General features: G+C 38.2%; 1 protein-coding gene across 4 annotated transcripts in view; it reads right to left on the bottom strand.

Moving 5' to 3' along the window:
• Positions 1-26,665, bottom strand: part of LOC149179480 (RNA helicase family protein) — a 450,824-nt gene that overhangs the window by 311,206 nt on the left and 112,953 nt on the right. For all 4 annotated transcript variants that reach the window (XR_016258287.1, XM_089420680.1, XM_089420679.1 and 1 more), the window contains exons 11-13: positions 10,665-10,744; positions 2,693-2,815; positions 1,443-1,529 (exon numbers count right to left, since the gene is read on the bottom strand). Coding sequence is in view for 3 of the 4 variants with exons in the window: in XM_089420680.1 (XP_089276806.1) it covers positions 1,443-1,529; positions 2,693-2,815; positions 10,665-10,744 (290 nt within the window). In the remaining variant the exon portion in view is untranslated. The remainder of the gene's footprint in view (positions 1-1,442; positions 1,530-2,692; positions 2,816-10,664; positions 10,745-26,665) is intronic.

Below are 26,665 nucleotides of genomic sequence, written 5' to 3' on the forward strand. Positions count from 1 at the left end.
TGGTCAATTAATATAACTGAGGTGTTTCTAAGACTTCTCTTGCGAAACTTTTTCTGGGTTTTGGAGAGCTCATGCTTCTTAGCCTCTTAGACACCATAGAGACTAGAACACCTGTCCACTACTACCAAAAACTAACAATCACCACCATCACTATTTTATTAGGAATCACTACAACAGCTCATCTACTAAATGAGTAAATACACATACACACAACTTGATTACATCTGCTAACAAATTTATTCTTCATTTAACTTATACAAAAATAGGTCACAATTACGAATTCAAAGTTTACTTATTTAGCCCACCTGGGGAGCTCACTTGGCAAGCTCACGAAAATATGAAGTAAAGTTGAGTACAAGGTCCCATGTTCAAATCCATGGTTGCTTACCAATGGTTGTGTATTGGGGGCGGCACAGTTCACATAGGGGTTATAGTGGTGGCAGTCGATATCAACCCTGTGTCACACGAGCACGAGACTGGCCCACTTTCTGATTCCTCTAGACATTAAATAAATAAATAAAATAAAATAAAAATTGCTTAGCCCACGGGGAGCAGCTCAATTGGCATCATCGTGTTATGAAGTATTATGTAAACCATGAAATTCAAAGTTCAAATCCCCTGTCAGTCAAGAAAACAAAAAAGATAAATAAAATTACTTATAATTTATGAAGGTAATTTGTTGAAATTCCCTATGTATCTGTCAAAGGAAATTTTCAGTGTCTCACAAAACCGTGCTGCCACATAAAATGAACTTGCAAATGAACATTTCTGAAAGGAGAGGACAACTAATGCCTATTTCTCAATTAACTGGTTTACTTTCTCTGGTTTCTAGACACTAAGAACCAAAAGCATTAAAAAAAACTTCTAATGGATGAACAGTGTGTGTACATAGCAACTAGTTTCCCCCATTCTAGGCATTATCGCATACATGATACATCTGAATATACTATAAAAAACTATCAAAGCTTCTGACTAGGTGCAAAGGAAGGGCACCATTATCCCAAGTAAGTTGCGTGCAAAAAGGCTCTGGCTACAGTTAACTTGTGTAAACAAATGGGAAAAAAATAAAAACAACATATATAATGGCACCAAATAAATTATTTATGGTACAGCTGCATAACGTTCATATGTTGAAGTTGGGCAAATATTATGTGCACATCCATTGTCCTTGAACCCATGAAAATGCAGTAACATATTCATCATTGTAAAAAATCCAACAACTGGTGGACCTTATTCTTGACAATGGTTATAAAACCCTCAGCAATGAGAGTTATAATGAGTATTCATCAAAATAATTTCAAAGAAGATTGCAATTTAAAAACCCTCCCCATATAAATACCAACTTTCAATATCTTGAAAATAAATGGAAATTTGAAGTCCATATCAGCCAAGAGCAAAGATTCTCATAAAAATAAAAGTCACGTATAAAATTTTGAACGTACTGCAATTCTCCGTGGCTGCGTACATATGATGTTACAGAAACCCCCTTGCCCTGATAAAATCATATCATCTAATATATACTGAGGAACCTGAAATAGAACGATCATCAATTAAAAAGTGAGGAATAAGAGTGTACACAAACAAGAAATCAGCAACTGTACTAGTATCTTTTTCATTTTCTCAATCTAGTCAAAGAGAAGACTTCACATCAACATTATTGTGTTTACTGTAACATGATCAAACTTCATGTCTCAGTCTTGTATGTACATGCTTTGCTGAAGCATTCAACCTTAAGCAATGACCTGATATACATGATATAATGTTGTTTGAAGGCTTCAATTTAGATTGAATAAACCTAAGCAAAGAAAGTATTCTGAAAAGTGGTTGTAGTCCACAATTTTTAATAAGAAGTTAGTCAACAGAAAGATTATATTTTACTACAGGATGTCATGGAATAGACAGAGGACTGCTTCTTGTGCAAAACAGTAGAGTTTAGAACTACAGCAAGAATCAGCAATCTCTTGTCAGAGAACTTATCAACATAAAATGAATATGCATTCAACAGTTTGCAAAATAGATCATTTCTTTCAGTCTGAAGTTGACTATTAACAATTTAGATTAAATTCCTGTCACCAAGTTAGATGTGTATATTCAGATATACAGCTTTAAGAATACAATTATTCAAGCAGTTAATGAATCATTTGCCCTTCCAAAAATTGATGTTTTCAGTACTGAGTGTTCACAGAATAATATTGAAAGAATGAATAAAATTTTAAAAACACTCTTGAATGCACGAACACTAGAGAAATAAGAGGTGGCCTGAAAGTGCTCCCTAGATAATTTCATAACATTGATGCTTATTCAGCTTTTAATGAGGCACATATTGCTTATATAAACCAAATACCTAAAAAGTTTGTCAACATATGAAAATAATTACATTGAGATCCTAGAATCATATCATCCATTGAGCCTCTTAAAGCATACGTTGCCTGAAGAAGGGCAAATAATTTGCAAGGTAATAAATTGTATGTCCTTGAAATATGATCAAGCAAAAGAACTGGCAGCTGGAAGTGTGTCATAGTAGTAACAATGCAATTTTCAGATAACATCAATTCAGATACAAATTTAGCTTATTAAATTTTCTTACTTTGAACTTTAACTTGACAAGGGAAACAACATGGTTAAAAGGCTACAACATATTAATACTGACAGGCAAAAGACAAACAATAATCAATATTGCACAATGACATACCTGAGTTGTTTTCCCACACCCAGTCTCACCACTAACAACAACAACATCATTCTTTCGCATCAATTCAAGCAACTGCATCTTTGACTCTGCCATAGGAAGGGCTTCCCTAGCTTCCAGCATCATCTATCCATACAAACAGCAAGAAACATCAAAGCTTAATGGAAAAATTGTTGAAAACAGAATCACTGAGCTATCCCATGATCAAAATGGATAATGGGACGCTCTCAAAAACAGATAAAATGTTAAAATTGAAAGCAAAATGATGAAGAAATTCTTCAAAGATTACAATTGACATTTTTTGTTTCTATAAAACCACCACTAAGGTACTTTAGACTCAGTAATTAGGCACCAAAACAACACAACTAACAAATACATGGACATATGAGGGAGCAGGATAGGACGCAATATCTATGATGGTTAACTACGCATAGGATTCGGATCAGAAATACATTAATCCCCCCCACACACAACTTACCTTTCTAACAAAAGTAGCATCAAATATTCTCAAAATCAATCAGAGAGTAAATTCCATGCTCATCAAGCAAAATTATCTCAATGACTTAATAGTGCAAACCTCTTTGGAAGAAAGAGAAACATGTACACATGTAGGAAGAGTGTATTTGACTGTAACATGAACAATGAAGCTAAATGGTATGTTGTTTATATGTATTTTCTTGCCATTAAAATTTTGCTCACTTATTTTGTATATGAGAGATCAATTAGCACTTAATGTTTATCAACTATACTATATCATCCTTATCTGAATCCTCAGAAATAAAGAAATGGAATAAAGTCTGAAATGCCAATGGTGGTTATGTGGACCACAAGAGTTAAAGGAAATTAAAAAGCAACTACTCAAGTTCCGTCTCCTCTCCATCATAGTAAGAATAACCACAATTAATGTTTGGACATGACCATTAAAACTTCTAAACAAGTCATTTGTCACATTCCATTTATCCTAAGCAAGTATGTCATGGGAATGCTCCCTACCTGATTTTGTCATGTCCCCATTTTTATTCTTCTTCATAGTACAACCAGGGTGGATTTCTAGGGCAAGGAATGGCCAGATCAATGGAGCAGGTTTATGTCATCAAGGGTCCCGATGGAGTTTTGAGGAGTTTTATGGAATTCGATGACATTAGCTTGGCATATTCCTTCATCCACACAGTTTTCCTTTCATTCTGTCACATTCCGTCAACTTTCAAATATCAGTGTTATTATTGGGCATAACTTAATTAATTATGCTCGAGGTGGTATTCCGGGGAGATTGATTGATGGAACACCTCAGTATAATAGCTCATTGGAACCGGAACGAAAAGATCTATAGGATGGGATAGTTAGATATGATTTTCAATGACCTGAGCGGACGTGGTGGCCAATTTACCCCTTTTCCGCATTAACAAGAATATTTTAATTGAAATGAAAGATTTTCAGTGACCTGAGGAGACGTGGTGGCCAATTTACCCCTTTTCCGCATTAAAAAGAATATTTTAATTGAAATAAAAGAGGGAAAAGTGCTCCAAGATTAAAATAATAACAAAATAGAAGGTTCTAGAAAAGTCCATCAAATCTATAAAAGAGGAGGAGGAGACCATTGGAGGACATCTTGGATTTGATATTGTTTCTTGTATGAGAGGTTGAGAACCCAGTTCTCTACTCTAGCAGTAGCCCCAGGACAGAAACCCTCAACTGATTCAGTGAGAGTGGGCGAGCACCTATCTCTTCCCTTGGTGAATCCATTCAGGGTTCATAGGTTGCAATGTATTGATTTTCAATTTGTCTTGGAGGTTGATTTGCGGCAATATTGTAGATCAGTTGGAGGCTCGCTTTTCATCTCAGCTCTTTGGGGTTGTGCGTGCTTGTAAAACCCCAGTTTATCTAATAATATAATAAAGTTGAGGATTTTTCTTATTCAGTGTGTTACGGATTGCAGTGCTCTTTTTGTCTTTATTTTACATGGCAATATTTTGTTAGATGAATAGGAATTTTATTTGAGGAGCTTGTTCCAAATTTTTCCCATTTGGGACATTACAGATTCAAGGTTTTAAATTTCATAGGCCTTACCCATCTGTATACATAGGTAACCCTAAGAGAAAAAAAATTCTCCTAGGGTGCAAATTTCCAGCCAAAAGCCTAACATGATCCTCAAGTAGCAACTTCTCATATGCCTCTCACCTACTCATTGATCAGCTCATGCATGAGGAAGAGGATGACCATAACAAAGGCCAGATTCTATCCTAGAACAATGGGAATTTTGTTAGGGATGACAACCATAGAGAAACTAATTAAACCAAGGTTCTGGCTATAAAGAACATGAAAGAAGAGGTTCAGTCAACAATAGGAACCCTAATCGATAGCTTGATTTGGTGTATCAGCCCCACTACCAATATTTAGCCCTTCAGCCTTGCATTTGGGGTTGAGATTGGAACCAAGAGTTGCTTGTGCTCAAACATGTTCAGAAGAATAAAAGAGTTGAATGAGGGTATGCACTTTGTGAAGGAGTTCCCCAGGTTGAGTGAGGCAGAGGCACAAGAACAGAAGCAGAAATGGCGCCCATTGTGGGCATGAACGAAATGTTCACCAAACCTAATTACTCGCTTGAAAAGAAGAATAATTTCAAAGGTAAGGGGGGTAAGCATATTCCCCATGAGAAATATTGTATATTGTGGGAAGAATGGACATGAAGCAAAAGCTAGTAGAATATCATTGGAAAAGATCAAAAACAAAGCTCCTTAACATGCTCATCCCATTATTTCCCAATGCAATATGTTGGAATTTCTAAGTCTAACTGTTAGAAACCCTTCATGTACTTTTCTGATTTATTTCTGCCTACTTGTTATGATTGATTAACAAGTTATTTACCATTTAAATACTAAAAATAAATACAAGTACATGCTCAACACATTACAGATCATCAACTGAAGGAAACAAAACAAGCACACAAGTGACACTGTTGTTTTTGGACCAATGTCCCCGAAAAAACCCAATGCGGGAAAATCAGTGCAGCTATCTAAGGGTTTTAATTATTAAGCAGTTTCACAATACAATATTGGTGCCAAAACAGGCTCAGCCAACAGAGAATAATCTCGGCAGTATTACCTCTCAGTCGGAGACAAATGTTCCCGCTGAAACCCCGGATAAACACTCTAACAGATCCTAGCTCCAATTTGCCCCACGAAAACTCCAGCGTCAGCCTCTAGGGACTACGTCAGCGCTTTCTGGCCCAACGTCACCCTAGCTCGCCCTACGTCAGCATTTGGAGGCACTACCTCAGCCCTTAGAGCCTCTGCGTCACCCACGCTGGCTCTCTGAGGCACTGCGCAGCTCCTGGCTACCTCTACATGAGCCCTGGCTGGCTCTGCATGAACCTCTAGCTGGCTCTGCGTCCCTCTCTCCCGACTTCTGCATTGATCCTCCTGGTACTATCTTTGCCTCTCTGCTTCTGTATTCACTACCCCTCAGTTGCAACTCTAATCACTCTTTCAACTTCCTCAGCAAACCCTGCCCCAGAAAATCAAAATCTTGATCAACTCAGTGTGTTCTCCAAGTGACCCTCAAGCCTCCTCTTATACTTTTCTCATTGACAATTCAACGGCCGAGATTAAGTCCCTAATCAACGGCTAAGATTAACTCTAGCTTGATCCATGACTTTTGGACCCTTCTAACACAGTTTTATATTAATTCACATTAATATTTTATTTTCCCTAAGTTTAGACTTAGGGACTCCATTAAAAATATCAATTACTTTAATATCTCCCAAACTGTTTAGAATCTGCCCAAACCATTTCTGGATATTGGATATCTCATGTGCTTTAGCCTCTCCACCAATTTTCGTGGCTAGAGCAAATATGCTACCCCAAATCAACACAATATTGGAGTAAATGAAGATGTATTTAACACTTCATTCGCTTCCTTGGAGAGATGCATGACTGCTTGACACTAGTGCAACTTGCCACATGACATTCCAAAGAGATTTATTTTGAAAATTTGAATGAAAATGTTGAAGCTATAGGGAACTTCGTTGATGGTTATAGTCTTAAACCCATGGGAATTTGCACCATCAGGCTCAAATTGCCTAGATTCTAGAACTTTATTTTGCATGATGTTCGCTATTTTCATGGGTTGTGGAGGAACTTGTTGTCTCTTGTGCACATTCAATAGCAAGGTCATTCCATTCACTTGTTCGATGGAAAAGTTGAAGTATGGAGCTCTTTCGACAGCATAGTTGTTATGACAAGATGGAAGGATGAGAAATTATTAAAGTTGAAAGGGGCATTTTCTCAGGCACACAATTTTGAATACCTTGCACAGCATGATAAAGGTACAATATCTTCTAGCCTGTTGACCAATTTTGACTAGATTTTTTTGGATTGTTTTGGGTTGATTTGACTTGATGTTGGAGGCCGAAATTGATTGGGTTTGACCGAGCTGAATTGAGGAAGAAATCTTCCTTGTTGACCAGTGTTGACTTTTCTGGTTAGGGCTCTTTTGTTGCTATTATAAATTATCAGAATTTGTAAATTGTATTATCTCTATCTGCTAAACTATTGAAGACTAAAAGAAGAATTGATCAAGGGTTTCCCCACATTGGGGTTTGTCACTGGCTAGTGCCACATCTTGTGTCCTCTTGTCTTGGCTTGTCTTCTACTGTTTATGTTTATGTTCTATCGACGTTTTACTTACATGTTTATGTGATTGCTAAACTAAAATTGATATTGGGCTCATAAAGAAATTGAAGTAAAATTGCTCTAAAGCATAGAACATACCATTGTTGCCTAAAAATAACAACAATCCGTAACAGGATGACGTAGCAAAAAGAATGAATAGGACACTCTTGAATGGGAAGTTCAAGGTTATTTTTCAAGAATGTGAAGTTGATGTTTTGGGTTGATGCAACTCTATGTTCACTGTGTAGTATATGAGAAGAACAGGTGTCCATCTCATGCTCTTGGAAACAAGACTCCATATGAAATGTGGTTTCATTGCATTCCTCTCGTGAGGCATCTCAGGGTCTTAGGTTCCACCTGCTACACCTTAATTCCTAAGCAACAAAGAAACAATGCTGCAAGGACTCAAAATTGCATATTCTTAGGGTACTAAAATACCACCATGACATATCGTCTTCATGATGAGGTAAACAAGAAGTTCATTCTTGTGATTTTTCTTTGATCCACCAAGAATGGCAGCATTGTTGAGTAGTAGCTTGATCATCCAAAGAGATTCACCCACGTAAAAACATATCAAGAGTTTGATGATGAGATTCCACATCTAGAAGGGAGGATCCCATCTTGGATCAATCTTTGGAATCTCCTTCTGAAGCACCATATCCCCCACATGAAGAAGTTCCAACCACTTCATTAGAACAGGAACTTCAATTGGACAATGTGATTGAGAGGATTGAAAGGTCGAACCTTGATGGAATTCAACACCACATCATTCATTTGAGAAACCTGGACCATCTTAGAAAGGTCCACCAAATTGGCTCATCAAGACATCTGAAAGTGTTCATCCTGATGACAGTGGAAAGACAAGAACCAAAAGTTCTACAAGATGAGATGGAGGTGATGTGGATAATTCAAACTCGGGTGATGTAAATGATATGGATGTTTCATATGATTGTGCATTGAGTTCATCTACTAACTTTGAATGAACTTCCTTTGAAGAAATTGTTTCTTGTGATGAGTGGAAAGATACCCCTCAGATTAAGGGGGGAATCCTCGATCCCTAATCCTTAGGGATTATGGCAAATTGAAAATATTCTTGTAAATATAAATCTAGAGGAATATGAAGAGTCGTAGGTGGATAGGAAGTCATTCGGAAGTCTTGGAAGTTGAAATCAACAATCATCTCCTCTTTGGATTTATATATGGCTAACATTAATAAAATGCAATCAAGAGTGGAGTTATTCCTAAGTTAGCTTTAAGGCCCTCCCTGATTGGTTTTTTGATCAACTAATGTCTTTTTGTGATGTTTCTTCACATGGCCCACCTTGCCACAATAGCGACGTGATATTCTTCTAACTCTTGGTTGCATCTTCATCGCTGGCCTAACCTCTCTTCTTTACCCATGCCTTTGCTCTTGATTGCTCCAAAGGCCTAATATAGCTCATTTAACTTTAAGTCAACATTTGTAGTGGGTTCAAGGTATCAATAAAATGGTCATGCACATGGTACACTTTTCAGCATAATTACCACCATATCCTCATCTATATCTTCCAACCAACAGAAAACAATTGTTCTTTGATATGCTTGACCTTGAGGAAGTGCTCCTATAATGATGCACTCTCATCCATCATGATTGAAAACCAAAAAATCTTTAGGAATAATGATCTTCCCTCGTCCAAAGTCTCATGGAACTCTTTCAAAAGTTTCTAAATATCTACAAAAGTCTTCCCTGTCTAGACCTCAAGAAGCATTTCACCTATCATTGGCAATTTAAGAAGGATTACTACTTCTCTTTCTCACTCATCAACCTTGTCTTGGTCTCTAGCCATAACTTGTGGTTGGGTATTGTTACCTAGGATGATAGCACCCAAGAACCTCTACTCAAATATGGCCAAAATGCATTGCTTCCATGTCTTATAGTTCTTGCCAAAGAACCTCTGGCTACCTTTCAGCATGATGTCAGGTAAAGAGGCCATTAGTACAAGTCACAAAAGCAGAAATGGATATTGAACGAGAGAAAAATGTTGAATATGGCTATTCTTCCCTACTTAAATCTGCAATCCTAGAATAAGAACACATGGATTCTGGCTCTAAATGGTAGTAGTAGCCACATATTGTTAAAAAACACACAAATTTCTGATAAATCTGGCTTTTAAAACAAAAATCCAATTGATCTTGCTTTCTAATCATCCAAAACCCTTTTCGTTATTTGATGTGTCATGTTGGTGCTCAATACGTCTCTACAAGCAGCAGTCCCTAGATCTTTATGCTGGCACAGATCATGTGGAACCCAAACTGTTTAAGTCACAAGAGTGGAACATTGTCTTTCAAAGGTCTGAAACTTTTGATAGAAGTTTGAGAATGAAGGGCTCTAATAACATAGAATGAAATACAAACATATAGGAAAACCAAGATTGCATACACGATGAGAAAGTGAAAGCTTTCTTATAAAGGGTTACAAGTTAGTCGAGTCAATCCACTCTACGAATGTGTGATAATACCAAGAAATACACTGAAGTGAAGTAAGGCACAAAAGCATAAACTAACCTAGAGTCAAAGTGACTTTATTAAAGACTATATCTAATATCAGATTGACCTTTATAAATTATAATCTGATATTTGCTTTAACACCCTTGTAGTCCCTGCTTAGAGTAGTCATTCATTCCTTTATCTACAATAAATGCTGTAAACATACCTTTGAAGGTAGTTGGAGTCTATGTATGAGTTTTATGTTCCATAGGTTAATGAAAAACTTGCAATTCAAAAAGGTGATCATGGTTTTGACCTTAGAAAGCACATAAGATATCCAAACTATGGTTCCAAATCTACTAGTATGTTAGCTTTTCTAGGATGGTTGGAAGAGGATATAAAACCTTGTATTGTACTTGATGTATCTCATGTAATTCCGTGATATAAGACTAAGTTTCTCAAAAATACTATTATTTCTCTAGTTTCTCTTCATATCCTGATTTAATGCTGTAGCATGATGACAGTTACATGTGGCATTTTACTTGAGTATATATGTAATTTGTATTATGCCCTACGATGATGTTAAGTTCGAATGAATTGTAGAAATGGCATTAATGGTAGGGTCCATGCTGGTCATATGAAGACCTGGCTAGTGAAAATGGTAGCTAACAGATTAATATATGTGTGAAAATCTACCATGAACATTATTCTACATGCTCACCTAGAATTACATCGTTGCCATTTTAGCTTAACAAACAATGTGTCTTATTGCAGATGAGTGTGAAAGACAGATGCACTGAAAAGAAAAAACTCCTGAGTACTTAGCTTCTCCACTATACCTTGAACTTTTTCATTTTCATTTTTTCTTCGAATTCTTTCTTCAAAGAGTAGCTTTCAGCCTTTTTGTCTGACCCAGATCCTGTAATGATGCCAATAGAAACAAATAAATAAAAGAGATGAGATGGTAAAGTTGCTTCAACAAAAGGATTTGATCTAATCCTTGCTTCACAAATGGAATATGCCAAAGAAAGAACATCTAAGTACAATCAGAATCATTAGTAATCAGGTACAAGAAGGGATAAGTTTATAATGTACACAAAAGGAGGGAAAAAGAAACCCATATCACTAATCTACAAGAATATTTCCTCCCGCTTGAAGTTATAATAACTTCAAGCTCTTATGCACTTCCCTGTCTATGAAACCAAATAAGCACCAAAAATATCAAAATGCCTCAGACAAATAGTTTCATATATGTATATGGCCTTTCCTCACAAAAGAAAAAGGCCCATGATTTAATTATTGACATAACCATCCATCATACGGAGATCTAATCACTTCTTTAAGCCGAAAACAGCGAAGGGTTCTGAAGTACTTGGTGTCTATGATCAAAATTCTAAATAATTCCTAAAGCAAAATCTAAGTGACTCAATTAATTGCTTAGTGTGTGGTCATCCAGAATCAATAAAACACATCATTTGGGACTGCAAGTTTGGGAAGATTTGTTGGAATTATTTTCCGGATCAGCATTCAGCCTTGTTTCAAGGGAAAGTTCAATGGAGAGCAGCTTTGTTGCAAGTTGCCTTAATTGCAGATTCTAGGTGCTCGGATACTTTCTTGAAGATCAAGCACATGTCCACATGTGGAGCCAAATGTTATCTGTTAGGTCACACCAAGCAGAATCTGAAGACCCCATAGCCAAATGTACAAGGCACTCATCAACTTTTTCAAAAGTCTAAAAGCCAACAAGCACCTGTCGACCTTCTTTCTCTCCTCTCTCTACTTTCTTCTCTCTCAAATTTCGCAACCCTGCGGGGAATTGTATTGAATGTCGCTAGTATGATGAACTATTGTAACAGGCTTAAGGTGACTTGGGACTCGATCGTCAAGTGAGTACACTTTAGAGCTAAGTTGCAGGAAACGCTGGCAAGGGAGGAGTTTCTGTATGGAAACGGAAACGAAACGCAGAAACACATATGGTACGGCCCAAAATTGCATTTCCGGCTGTACTGGCACGTTTCTCGAGGCAGAAATGTGGCCAGTACGGCCGGAAACAGGTTTCTGGGCCGTACGACGCCGTTTCCACACGCAGCTTGACTTTTTTTTAATTTTTTTTTTATTAATTTGTCTTCTAATTTTTAATTAGGTTTTTCTAATGCCTTCTAGTTGCTTCTAGATGCCTGTCTAAAGTTATAAAAGTGAACTTTGTCTCATTCTCTCATCACACAATTCAGCAAGTCGTTTCTCTTGGAGACTAGCGATTTTAGCAAAGGAGAAGAGAGGAAGAGAGCAGTGGTTTCAGCTAGGGTGTTTTGAGCAGTGAGCAAAGTAGATTTCAGCAGCAAAAGCAAGAGATTTCAGCAGCAAGAGAAAGAGAATTCAGCAACAGATTTGGAGTGCAAAGTTTCCGGCTACGACATTCTTGGCTTTTTGGCTCAACTACAGCCATATTTCTCTTCTCTTTTCTGGCATTTTGGGGTAGCTTCAGCTACAGAAAAATAATTTGGGTAAGCAACATTCATTTTGTTAGTTTTTTCCTACTATTTCTTCAATTTTTCTAGGGTTTATGCTGCCAAAAATATGAAAAACGTTTTTTATTTACAGATTTGTTTTTTAATTTATTTTTGCAGCAATGGCTTCCAACCAAAGTGCAACTGCAAGTTCAAGCCCTAGGGCCAACCCAAGGGCTGAATATTATCCTCTTTGGAGGCATGTGACGAAGCTTCAAAAATGTGTAGGGGGTGGCTCATGGAATGGCGATGCAATCTTTGCAATAATTCATGCAAGGGCTCCTACCCAAGAGTGAAGGCACATCTTTTGCATGGAGGAGGACAGGGGATTGCAGGTTGCACAAAAACAACAGATCCATTGGCAATGAGGGCATATCAAAGAGAGCAAGCTGAGGTGGATGGTACTAAGAGAAGGCATGATGAGCTTACTCAAGCTACTCCTCAAGCTCCATCTAACATTGAGCCAAGGATTGTAGTTGAAGCAACAAAGAGGAGAGTCAGTGCCACTCAACAACATGAACAACCAGCACCCAAAAATAACAGAGGGGCATTCCCTTCAGTTCAAGATAGCATAATCGCTAAATTGGTGAATGTGCAAGCAAGAGAAGAAACTGACTCTAGAGTAGCTAGGTGCATTTATGCATGTGGTATCCCATTCAATGTTGTTCGCTCTCCTTACTGGCAAGATATGATAAGGGCAATTAACAAAGCTCCTCAAGGGTACAAAGGGCCCAACTACGAGAAAGTTAGAACCTAGCTTCTCAAAAACGAGAAGGAGCTTGTGGAGGATATTTTATCACCAATTTGTTCTTCCTGGAGTAGCTCTGGGATTACCATAGTCTCAGATGGATGGACAGATACAAGGCGCAGACCATTGATAAATATCATTGCCACTTCCCCCAAAGGAGCAATGTTTATCAAGGCAGAAGACTACTCAGGAGAGGTGAAAGATGCACAGTTCATTGCTGATGTTATTATAGAAGCTATTGAACAAATAGGGCCTAATAAGGTGGTGCAAGTTATGACGGATAATGCACCAGTTTGCAAAGTTGCAGGTTTAATTATTGAGGGGAGGTATGACCACATCTTTTGGACACCATGCATTGTCCATAATCTGAATCTGATCTTAGAGGAGATCGACAACAAAGTTTCCTGGATAAAGGAATTCACAGGAGAAGCAAGGGAGATTGTCAAATTCATCACCACCCACCACCAATCACAGGCCATATTTCGAGAGTACTCCAAATTGGAGTTGTTAAAAGTTGTTGAGACAAGATATGCCTCAAACTTCTTGATGTTGTGCCGCCTTGTTGAGGTTAAGCATGCATTAGTTTCTATGGTGGTGAGTCAGCTTTGGATTGAGTGGAGACAAAGAGATCCATAACGGGGATCTATGGTGCATAGATTGTGCCTTGATGAGGATTGGTGGAGCAAGGTAGATTTCTTGCTAAAGTTCACAACCCCTGCATTTGAGCTTCTCCGGAGTGCTGACACTGACCAACCTTTCTTAGGAGTAAATGTGATGTAAATTTAATCATAATGTTTTAATGTAATAAATTATAATGTATCATTTATGCTTTATGATTAAACACACACACACATATATATATATTCGCGTTTCCCTATTTCCAAAATTTGGGGAGGTCGCATTTCGTACCCGTTTCCCCGTTTCGTGCAACCTTGCTCTAGAGTTTTTTTTTCACTTAGCTAATTATTCTCGCTTTTCAACGATGAATAATTAGCTGAGTTTTTTCACTCACGTACCTCCAAAGCTAGAGTGATGGCTTGATAGTTGAGCCTTGGGTTCGTCCTAATGCCTAGAGTCGATGTATATTACCATACTAGGGCATATCTAAGGCATCGCAAAATTTGATTAGGTTTTAGTAGGATTTCTTAATTTATTAAAATTCTTGAGAGATGGGATTTTTAATTAAATTCCATGTAAGAAAATGTAAATAAGTGAGCCTAGAAGGTGTTGGGGGCATACAAGTACTTAAAAATCATGCTCTCCATCCCAACATTCTTCTAAGGTCCACTTTGAGGGTCTAAAAATGACTTTTAACCCTTCAAAACCCACTTTTCATATGATAGTGGCAAAAAGTGGCATAAAAATTGAAAAAATTAATAAGTGAAGAACATTAAATATGTTTTTCCTGTCAAAAGACGACTAAAGTGACACGGCATCAAAGTGAAGACAAAGATTAATTTAGTGATGACTTGGAAGGCCACATAAGAGGGCCAAATTTTAGTGCCAAGTGGAAGGGCAAATTTGTGTTTGCTACAACCAGTTGGGAAACCAAATCCCAACAAAAGAGGGCCAAAGTTCAGTCAAGGGAAGACCAGGTTACCCACTCAACTGATGGCACAGTTTTCCTAAGTTAAAGAATAGTCCAAAAGGCAGTCAACTCCTACTATTTTACACCTGTCATCCACTGCCAATAAACAACACTTAGGAAGCTCCACGCAGCTAGTCAAAGGGAGGATATACGCAACACCTGTTACATTTGATTGGACAGCAAGTTAGCACATGATAAAAGGCCTAGATGATACACAAGTTGAGTGGAGGTCATCTCCCTTCAACTCCCCTTTACCTCACACCTGTCCACAACAAGGAAGGTGTACAGTGCAGGTCTGTGAAGGGATACGTTGGCCAACATGACTGCCACCTACGGCCAACCCTGGGACACTTGTAACTCGACTTGCCTCATTGGTATTGACACCATCTTGCCACTTGTTGATCAACATTTCATTGGGATTCTCTCCTATCTTTGTATAAAGAGGACCCATTGGGCTCTCATTTCTCATGGTTAGAAGCTAGAAGCTTGTTGTAACTTTGTCAAATTGTTGATTCAAGTAATAAAAGAAAAGACTTTGGAGGTCATCAAGTTGGGTTCTATGATGTTTTTCTTTGTAGCATGTGGTAACATTGTATTTTTCCAGTGAGTTATTTTTTGCATTGCAACTATTTTCGTGTTTTAGCTTGAGGGCATTCTTGTCTAGGGAAGGAAAACTACAATTACTTGTAGTTTTCCTTGGGCTTGCACATACCCTAAGTTTAGTTGAGATTTGTATGTTCTCAGTTGAACAACAAATCCAATATTTCCATCATATGGCAAGGTCCCATTAACACTAATATTTGTACTTTGCAAGATTGTGGTTGTTTTGAAACAAGTTACCAATTGCATTGGAGTTGGGGACGTCATTTGCTAGACTAGCCATCTCCATTAATTTCAAGGACAACATAGTTCAAAAAAGCCACCAAAGACTATCCAAAGCAATGCAAAGAAGAAAGATCAAAAGGGGGTTTCCATAAGCCTCTATGTTTTCTCCTTCCATTATCTAAAATCTAAATTTCTTGGGTCCATTTACTTGTGCTTTGATTTACAAAATCAAGCAAAAGGCTTCTTTTGGAACACTAGTTATAACAACGATTCTATTTGTCCAAGGACGGACCAAGTTCACTTGGTTTCCTTAGCCAAAATAGAGTAGATATTGGTTGCATTTACTTGATTTAGGGACAAGGAGTAGCTCACTTTTGGCTGATTTTGGGACAGCCTTGGCAGGGGAAGCATATTGGTGGATTTGGGCAATAAGGACAAGCAAACTCTCGAACCATTAAATGCTTTCATTGTATCTTTTAAAGTGGTTCTCCATTCCAAGGATCCTTCAAGGATTTGTTATTTTGTAACTCATTTAGGCTTCTCCCCTTCATCCATATGGGAGTTCTAAGATTTTTTGGGTTTTGATTCTATCATTGAGTGAAAGATCAAACCAAATTTTGTAACCATTTCCAAGTAATTTCTAGTTTAATTTTTTGACCACTTGTAACTATTGGAAGGAGGTATCTTGCCCCTTTGAGGGATCATTTGAAAACTCCTTCTGAAAAACTTCCTTTTCATCCCTCATTTTGTAAGAGGGAGCTAACATAATAAAGAGGCAACTTTCATGGGAGCTAGAGGGATTTTCCCCTAGGCATCCCTCTCTTCCCCATTTGGGGAAGGTCTCCATGTGATTGATTGAATGGTTTGCTTCATCATTTGAAACTAAAGTAGACTAGATCAACACTAACTGCAATCCATTCATTTCTTTTGCTTCATGCAATCATAGTTTAACTCATTTATTGTTGTCCATACAATCCCTTCATTTCATTTGTACAATTATTTCAGTTTAGTCTTTTAACTTGCTAGTTCCATTAGATCTGAGTTTTCTTTTGCATTTAGAAAAATTGACCTCCAGCTTAACTGGTTGTATAGTTTAATAGGGCCCCCTTTTCACCCATTTCTTTTTCCAAGTTTGGAGACGGTAAACACTCGACTTGCTAAATCAGGTTGGGGGAACCCAATGTTGGATCTACTTGCGAGTGCGCTGACATGTGAAATCAGGCGGATACTGTTAGAAAATTAGAAAGGCGGAAAGATTTTCTTATATAGATAATTACTTGTGATTATTTCGTTTTTATGTTCTTCTTTTATCGTTTGGTTCATCAAGCAATTACCAAAGCAATAGCACAAGGACAACAGATGTAGGCGGACAGCCAGAACAAAACCCCTATCTAGGGGAAAACCCAGTGAACAATTCTTCCTTCAATAGTTTCTCAAGATAATCTAAGACTCTTGACTTAGACAAAGACTTCCTCCACATCAAGTCAGCCCTTAATCCTTCTTGCAGATGATAACCCTTCAAAATCAACTTCGACCTAGCAGCATCATCATTCAGTGATAGCTTCAACCTAGTAGCAGCAGCTTCAACTAGAATAGGAAAACTTCGATCTCCCTCGATACACCTCAAAAGTGAGAGAGAGTTGGCCCAAAATTTCGATCTTGTTGTCTTTTATCTTCCTCCAAAAACTCGCACTCCTTTCCAGCCTCTTTCCAGGTCCTTTTCAACTTCGCACTTCCCAGTTTCCAGCGTCAGGATATTGAACTATGTGTGAGAGAATGAATTGCTCCAAATGAATTCGAACTGCCTTGTATATATAGCCTTCCAGTGAGGTTGAATTACCCTTCTCGAGGCCGACTTGGTCTAGAGAAGACTAAATTCATTTTTGACTCAAAAATAATTCTTTTTACATGATTCGAAAGCTCGAGAAGGGTCTCTTTTAATGGACAATGACTCAAAATCAATCCTAGAAGTCCTCAATGGGGACTTTGACCTAAGACAAGATCATTGAAGCATGAAACTCATGCTCTAATAAGTCATAATAATAATAATCATAATAATATTTTCTTCATTCTTTTGATAAGTACATTTCATTGTGACTCAAATACATTCATGAAGATCGAACCTAGTTACATACTACAACAGGTACTCATTGAAGCGAAGCTTCCCCGTGTTGGATTTGCTTGCAGCTATCCTTATCTTTACAAGGACAAAGGATTGTAGGAAAAGATTCACATTAGATTAGCTGCAATCTCTCTCTAATTTACACTAACTCGAGACAACCTAACTTATTCTAAAATCAACCAAGAGGCAATTCATCACACCTTATATTTGTATTATGTTCATGATTTAGATATCATTGCTTTTGTTTACAAGTTGGCAAATTCTTATTTCGAAGCATTTTGTTCAAGTAACTTTTATTTTAAAGCTCTCCTTTCAAGTGCTTTTCTTTCAATTCTTTTCATTTCCAAGTACTTTACATTTCTTGCAATCATCTATTTGGATTATTTGCATTCGTTTCTTTATTGATCATACCTTTACAATGCTTAAGTTTTTCATTCGTTGGTTTCTTGTTTTGAAGCAAATGTGGTGGTCTATCTTGTTAATGGTGAATTGAATATTGGTTTAAATCATATTAACTCCTAGAACTTGTTAGCAAAACACCAATCAAGTCTTAGTTTTCATCTTTAGGGACTACCCCCCTGGCTTCTATTAAAATTGGCAACTAGGGCCAAACTCAACTTTGGATAGCTCATTTGATAGAGATGATGATTGCATCGAATTCCTCTTTTCGAGAGGACCAAAATTGATCTAAAGATCATCTAATTTGGACAAGCAGAAATGTGTTTTTGAATTTATGCCCACACGTGTAAAATGTCAAGGTCAGCCACATCATCAAGTAGGCTCATGAAGCCCAATGGACGTGTCACTTCACCCTCAACGACTTGTATAAATATAATTGACCCCTCACCTCATTTGGCATCATCACTCAGACATTTTCTTCTCTCTCCTTCTCTCACTGGTTCATACAGCGATTGGGCAGATCTTCTCTCTCACACGTGTGGCAAGACAGACGAATTTTCTGGGCAAATTGCAAGGCCGAATTTCAGGATTGTTGCAGGGATTTGACAAGACACTTTGACTCATCATTCGACTACTATTTTTGTGGGAAAACTTCGTTTTTGACAAGCCATACAGATTGGCACAAAAATCAACATATTTTGAGCATTTTGACCTGCGTTGACCTCAGTCTTGTTTGACCACAAAAGTTGACTTCAGTTGACTGAGTTTGATTGTTGTTTTGTGGACTATTTTGACTACTATTTGACCAGCTAAAGGGGCTGAGTTTGACTGCCTTTGACTGAGCTTCAAAAGGGGAAGTTTTGTTGTTGTGTTGACCATCTTTGACTTTTTGGTTAGTGTTGAATTTGACTGCAGTTGACAAGGTTGTTTTGACATTTATTTTACAAGTAAACTTTGACTTTTTGTACTCTCTCTCTCTGTTGAACATTTGATATAATAATAAGAAGATTTGATCAAACAGTTTTCCCTATCTTGGGGTTTTTTGCTAGAATCCACCAAAACTGGTGTCCTCTTGTCTTTTGAATTTTTATTTTATGTTCTATCTACAATTACTATCAATGCGATTTATGGTTAATGTGATTGCTATTGGACAACTAAAATGGAAATTGTCACTGTGCTGCTCAAGGAACATTGAAGTAATTGTGCTAAGCATAGAACATACCATTGTCAACTAAAATTAACATGGTATCAGAGCACAGGTGAAGACAAAGCCAAAGCAAAGGAGAGAAAAGCAACCACTAAGGAAGAGTTGTTAAACAAGATTACTAGACTAGCCTCAATGGCTACTACATCTTACTTCAAATCTAAGGATAAGCTCAAGGACAAATCTGATTATCATGTATGGAAGATGACTTTGGACTTAACTTTGGAAGAGCATGATGCCATGGACTATGTGCAGAGAAGAGTGGTAGAGCCTTCTTCAAATGCACCTGTTGCTGCAAAGATGAAGTACAAGAAAGGTGAGGTCAAATCTAAGAGAATTATCATAGACTCCATTCAAAAGCATTTGGTTGCCTATATTTATGATTTGGGAACATCTAAGGAGATGTATGATAAGCTGGTTGGGATGTTCAAAGTAAACAATGCAAATCAAATCCTCTTTCTCAAGAACAAGTTGAAGGACATCAAGATGCATAAAGGGGAGTCTATCCAGTCCTACTTTATGAGAATAACACAAATCAAGAATGGCATACTATCTATTGGAAAAGTTATTGCAATAGGGAACTCACTCTCATTGCACTTGGAGGTCTTTCAAGAGCATCGGATGTGTTTAACACCACCATTCTCAACAATGACAAGATTCCTAGTTTTGCTGAATTATTGGCTAGATGCACTCAAGAGGAGACGAGGATGATGGAGAGAGACAAACCTTCAAATGGAAATGAACCTATTGCTTTCTCTGCTCATGCTAAGAGGAAAAATAATGTTGGTCCAAGGAGACAGGGTCAAGGATTCAAGCAGGGATTCAAAGAAAGAAGAAAAGGAAGGTGCTACAATTGTAATAGGTTCGGCCACTATGCTAGAGAGTGGCCTCACAAGAAGAATTCTCCAAGGGATGACAACAAAAATTTCAAAGGGGATGGCAATCAAAGGTTCAACAGGTTCAATAATAAACAAAAGAGGAATGCTACTGCTACTCGATATGGAAATGGTCAACCTCACAAAAGGACGAGAAATTCCAAGTATGAGGAAAGTAATGTTGAAGAAAAACAAAATGAGTTTTATCTTATTTTTGCTCTATCTACTGCCTCCCCTTTGGATACCTTGGATCATTGGTTGATTGATAGTGGAGCCTCAAAGCATTTTACTGGGTACAAGGAGGCCCTCTCAAATTTGGTTGAAAAGAAGACTAATTTGAAGATCATACTTGGAGATAATGCCACCTACACCGTGAAAGGGATAGGTATTGTCACTCTTCACTTGAATCAAAATCAAACCATTCATCTACAAGAAATATTGTATGTGCCCAATTTGAAGAACATGGTGTCTATTTCTACGATGGTAGATAAAGGTTTCAAGGTAGCATTCATTGATGGAAAGGTACATATTTGGCAAGAAACCCTAAAGATGCATTCACACTTAGATTTAGGGTTGATTGTCTCTATCAAGTTGGAGGAAGTCCTTTGGGAGCCTTGACTTGCAATACTTCTCTTCAATCTGAATTATGGCACTAGAGATTTGCCCACCTTCATTACAAAGCCTTACCTGGGGTAAGGAAGATTGTCACGGGCATGCTCAAATTCAACATAAATCATGAAGGAGTTTGTCAAGGTTGTGCAGTTGCAAAACTTACAAGGGGACCATTCCCTTCTAGTGAAAGCCAAACTATCGATATTCTTCAATTGGTCCATTCTGACCTATCTGGTATGTTGCCCGTAACATCATTGGGAGGATAATTATACTATGCAATCTTTGTGGATGACTTCTCACGCAAAATATGGATCTATTTCTTGAAGAAGAAGGATGAAGTGTTCAAATAATTTCGTTCTTTCAAAGCATTGGTGGAAAATCAAACAGGGAAGAAAATCAAGATATTGAGGACTGACAATGGAACCAAATATGAATCAAATGAATTCAATGACTTTTGCAGAGAGGCTGGCATTAAGAGGGAGACAACTCTTCCATACACTCCTGAGCAAAATGGAGTTGCTGAAAGGAAGAACCGAACAATCATGGAAGCCACACATGCCATGCTCCATGATCAAGGCCTATCGATGTTCTTATGGGGAGAAGTTGCCAACACTATTGTGTATGTTCAAAATACGAGCCCGCATCAAGCTTTGGAATTCAAGACTCCCGAGGAGGTATTCATTGTTTATTTCTGGTAGCATCAGACGTGTTCTGAGCCTCAAACTTTGCAGGGAGGCTACGACACATGTATTCCAAAATACCCAGAAATCGTTTTGGGAAATTCCACCCGGACACAGTTTTATTAAAATAATTAATTATTTTTAATGGGTGCCTAAGTCTAAACTTAGGAAATTAAAATAATTAAAGGGTATTAATCAAACTGAGGGTGAAACTTCTAGAAGAAGACGGAGATCGAGTCCAAATGATTTGAGCCATTGATTAAAATCTAATTTGGGTCGTTGATTACTCAACTGGAGGATTATAAGGACTTCAATGGCCATTTGGAAATCACATCGAAGAGAGATCAAGAGATCAAATTTCTCAGAGAGTGCAGCACAGTAGTTTCTAGTGAGAAGATCGAAGTGATTTCTTGCAGTGAGGGGCAAGGATAGTTCCAGTTGGAGAGTTTCTTGATCCGAGAATACATCGCAGAGGAGGCAGAGAGAAATCTAGAAGAGGCAGCACAGAGGCCACGTTGGGCAGCGTAACCCACATAGAGGCAACGTAGAGCTTCAAAGGGAGTCTGAAATTCAGCTGGGAAGTCGAGTTCCAGAGCCAAAAGTCGGGGTATGAGACCAAAGAGACAGAGGAACGAAGCTCCAAATAGCAGGATATCTAGGAAAAGGTGATGTAGAACTGCGTAGGCTTACGCAGTAGCTGCGCAAAGCCAGCATGGGGCAAGCCATCCAAGGCCTAGATCAGTGTCGGATCGTCAGTGATAGTGTCAGGTATTTGTCACTAATCTTTTGTCAGTCAGATTCTCTATATTGGATAGCCAGTAAGGCATCCAAAGATTGTATTCAGAAAACTACTACTTAATAATACAATCCCTCAACTGCTACACCGGTTTACCCACATTGGGTTTTTCCGAGGACATTTGTCCAAAAATAACAGTGGCATGTGTTGTGTATTTCTTTCTTGCTAAATTTCTTGTTTCCGCATTTAATTTAATTGGTGAAGGCTGTAGTGTATTAGTTTCGGTATTTGCTATAGAATGCAGTAAATAATTTGTTCAGTGATTCAACAAATAGAAGATACTTAATTAGTTGTTGCAGTAGAAATTTGGGTCTCCAAATTTTCACATTCATTGGTAAGAAACCTAATGTTACTCATTTTAGAATTTTTGGTTGTCCCGTGTATTTTCATGTGCCTAAAAAGAAAAGACACAAGCTGGAAGCATCTGGGAAGAAAGGTATATTTGTGGGCTATGGTGAAAATTCAAAGGCATATAGAATCTATTTGCCTAGTCAAAGAGATGTGGAAGTAAGCCACGATGTCACCTTGGATGAAGACACTAGCCTTGGGAAAGCCAAAGATCTCCCTATCCCTAGGAAGGACAATGATGATGCTGCAGTAAAACAAGACGAATCTCCTACAGACGAGCCTATGCCCGATGTTAAAGGCACGATGGATCCCATTGATCCACCTCCTAGTGATCCCTCTACCTCAAGGCAAAGACCTTTGTGGCTCAAAGATACTCTTGAAGATGTTGAAAGACACTTCTCCAAGAGGTACATTTCACGAAAATAAGAAGCCAAACAGTTATCAAGAGTACTTAGTTGCTATGAGTACTATTGTTCAAACTGAGCCATGTTTGTTCGAAAAATCCGTAAAGCACCAAATCTAAAAGGATGTTATGAATGAGGAATATGAATCTATCATGAAGAATGATGTCTGGGACGTGGTGCCTAGACCCAAAGACAAGTTCATGGTCACCTCTAAATGGCTTTACAAAATAAAACATGGAGCTGACGGGAGTGTTGAAAAGTATAAGGCTAGGTTCATTGCTCGAGGCTTCTCTCAAAACGAAGGAGTGGACTATGACGAGATATTTGCACCGGTTGCCCGATATACCACTATCTCATCTATTTATCTTGCTACCACTCAAAGATGGAGCCTCTATCAAATGAGCATTGAAACTGCTTTCTTGCATGGCTTGCTTAAGGAGGAAGTTTACTTGGAACAACCTCAAGGGTTCAAAGTACGAGATCAAGGACACACGTATGCAGGTTGAAGAAAGCCCTTTATGGGTTGAAGCAAGCCCCTAGAGCTTGGTATGAGAGGATTGATAGCTATCTTATAAATTGGGATTTACAAGGAGCAATGCTAATCCTAATCTATACTTCAAGGTTGAAAATGACATGCCTCTTATTTTGGTCCTCTATGATCTCTTTATGACGGGTGCAAACCCTCTCATTTATCAATGCAAGAGGGAGTTGGCTTCCGAGTTCGAGATGAAGGACCTAGGACTGATGCACTACTTCCTAGACCTGGAGGTCTGGCAAAAGCCAGGTGAGATTTTATTTTCTCAAGGAAAACACATTGTGCAGCTGCTCGAGAGATGTGGGATGGTGGATTGCAAGTATGTGTCTACTCCGATGGAACTCAACTTCAAGAAGCTATGTGGAAGTGATGTTGGGCACGAATTGGCAAACCCTTCTGAATATAGACAACTTGTGGGACACTAATGTTGTGGGTAAAGTCTTGTCTGAATATATGCTTCACTATGAATATGTTGAGTGAATTTATGGTCGAGCCTCATTACATACATTGGATTGATGCTAAGAATATCTTGAGATATCTCTGTGGCACACTCAACTATGCACTGAGATACATTATCGGAATTTGAGTCTACATGGATATACTGATGTTCACAGGGTCGCTAGTGTGGTCGATCGAAAAAGCACGTCTGGATGTTGCTTCTCATTGGGGTCTGCTTCAATTTCTTGGATCAGCAAAAGAAAAATTCGGTTGCTCTAAGCACCGCCGACGCTGAATATATTGCAGCTAGTATGGCATGTTGTGAGATTTGGTTGAGGAACCTCTTTAGTGATCTATTTGAGCATGCGTTGGATACCACCATGATCTTCGACGACAACCAGAGTGGGATTTGGCTTTCACAGAATCCTGTGTTCCACGACCGCTCCAAGCACATTGATATCAGGTACCACATTATCAGGGATATGGTACAACGGGGAGCAATTGTTGAAAAGTGTAACTAGGTTCGATCTTCATAATGACATGTAATTGTGATTTTTTGTAAAGAAGAAAAAAAATGATTGTATGCTTGCTTCATGGGACTCATGAGCAAGAGATTTTATTTTCAAATGGCTCCCATTGTGAGTCTTTAGGATTTGTCAAAAGAATTAATGTCGTGTATGAAGAGCCCTTCTTGGGTACATTTCAAATGTATATGTTTGTAGAATTGTCTAGAAGCCCTCCAAAGACAAGCACAAGCTCTCCTCTTCACATCGGCCTCAAGGATTAGAAATCTCATGTCAGCTCACCTAAATGGAGACAGGCCTATTCGATTTCATAGGTCGGCTTATTTATGGGACAACCACTATATATAGGTGTGTAGGGTATTCGCATTTACACAGTCAAGGAGTTTCAATTCCTCTGAAGTTTCGGTGACTAAGTACAGTGAAGAAGTTCAGATATATCTCTAAGACTTTTGGGTGACTAGGTACAGTGACAAGTTCGGATACCTATGTAATTCAGACAAGAGATTGTTGTGATATATTCGGATCTAGGAGAAGCATAGTTCGGTGTCATAAAAATGAAATGCAGTTTCTGTCAAGGGTATAGAAGCTACAGTTCAGTATGGAGACCACATTCGGTGGAAGCTACAATGCAGTGCTAATTATGTGCTATGATTCGATTCAATCTCAGTGCCACCTCAGTTTGTCGATATCACAGTTTGGTGGCTATCTCATTGTGCTCGGATATGAGATCTCAATCTATCCACAGTTTGTTTTAGAGCTATCACTGTTACTTTGTTTCAGTGCCTTAATAGTGAGAAAGGCTCGGTACTACCACAGTATCAAGGAATTGATAAGGACTTAATGACATCACAGAAATAAGATCTTTGTGACATATCAGTGACGTGGTCTCGGTGGTAACTATGTCTTGGTGCTAAGAAGGTCAAAGAGGAAGAGGAGTCAAGAAGAAGAAAGGAGCAGAAGACAATCAAGAGAACTAGTGTCTTGGTCTTGGAGTGGCTAATAGGTCAAGGGTCCTGGTCTTGGTATTCGTCAATTGAAATCTCTATAAGAAGAATTTGTGCGGGTTTTCCTCTCAAAGAGTGAGAGGTTTTGGCCCTAGCTCATAGCCTACATTTTGTGTCTCTTGTCTATTTATGTTCATGCATTGGTAGTTGTTTGATGAAGAAGAACATTAATAACTTAAGTAAAGAAGATCCTAATCTAAATTTAGTAAAAAGTACTCACAAGTAGTTACTAATCGAAGAGAAATTACCTAACTATTGATGCCCTAGATTTCTCAGCATTGTTTCAGAGCTAAAGGAGACACACAAGGGTCGAGTTTCAAGAATGGGATCAAAGCGAGACAAAGAATGTCAAAGTGAAGTCGAGATCTAAATCAAAGTATCAAACCCTAGATCGAAGAAGAAGTATACTCCAGCAAAACTTTTGGATGCTTTAATCATCATCAAAAGACCATAAAGACCCTCATCAAGTTGAAGAGATCTACAAAGCAAGGTAGCCCAAAGTATAGACATCCAAGAGAAGCAAAAAGATCACATCATCTTGAAGAAATTCAAAACCTTAGAAGCATTTCTTATCTGCACTCATTCACCACCAAAGAAATCGAAGTATCTTGAAGGCTAGTTATCCAAAGAAAGCTAAAGGTGTTGTCATCTTCAAAAGGTTCCAAGGCAGTTTCTCCTTATTGAAGCAAAGATCTCCTCCTTATCCTTAAAGAAGATCATCCGAGGAAGCATCAAGACATCCTCATCAAATTAGCGTCATCAAAGGGAACTAGATCAAAGGTATTGTCATCATAAAAAGGGGAAATCTCCTTTTATTGAAGGGATTTCATTTGGAAGAAGATCATCCAAAAGGGCACTAATACATCTTCATCAACCACCATCAAAGGGATCAAGTTGAAGATTTCATCTTCACTTGTCAAGTAAGTATCTTTCATTCTATAATCTAATATAGTAAAATGACTTTGTTTTGCAAGGAGATCTATAAGTTGGTTGGGTCATCAAACTTCCTTGCATGGAAAAGGAGGATAGACATAGTCCTCGAAGAAAGTGAAGTCATTTCAATGGAAAAGTCTCCAAACCATCTGAAGGTCAAGCATTATCTGAATACATGGAAAGGGATCAAAGGGCTCAAGGGATTCTTATGAAATCAGTCAAAGGTCCCCTCATCCCTATATAGTAGGATTGGAGACATCAAAGAGATATATGATAGCATGGTAGAACTATTCTCTGA

The sequence above is a fragment of the Pinus tabuliformis genome, chromosome 4_1 (assembly GCF_031772625.1).
Source record: "Pinus tabuliformis cultivar Carrire ecotype Pingquan chromosome 4_1, CPIR1, whole genome shotgun sequence".
NCBI classification, from domain to species: domain Eukaryota; kingdom Viridiplantae; phylum Streptophyta; class Pinopsida; order Pinales; family Pinaceae; genus Pinus; species Pinus tabuliformis.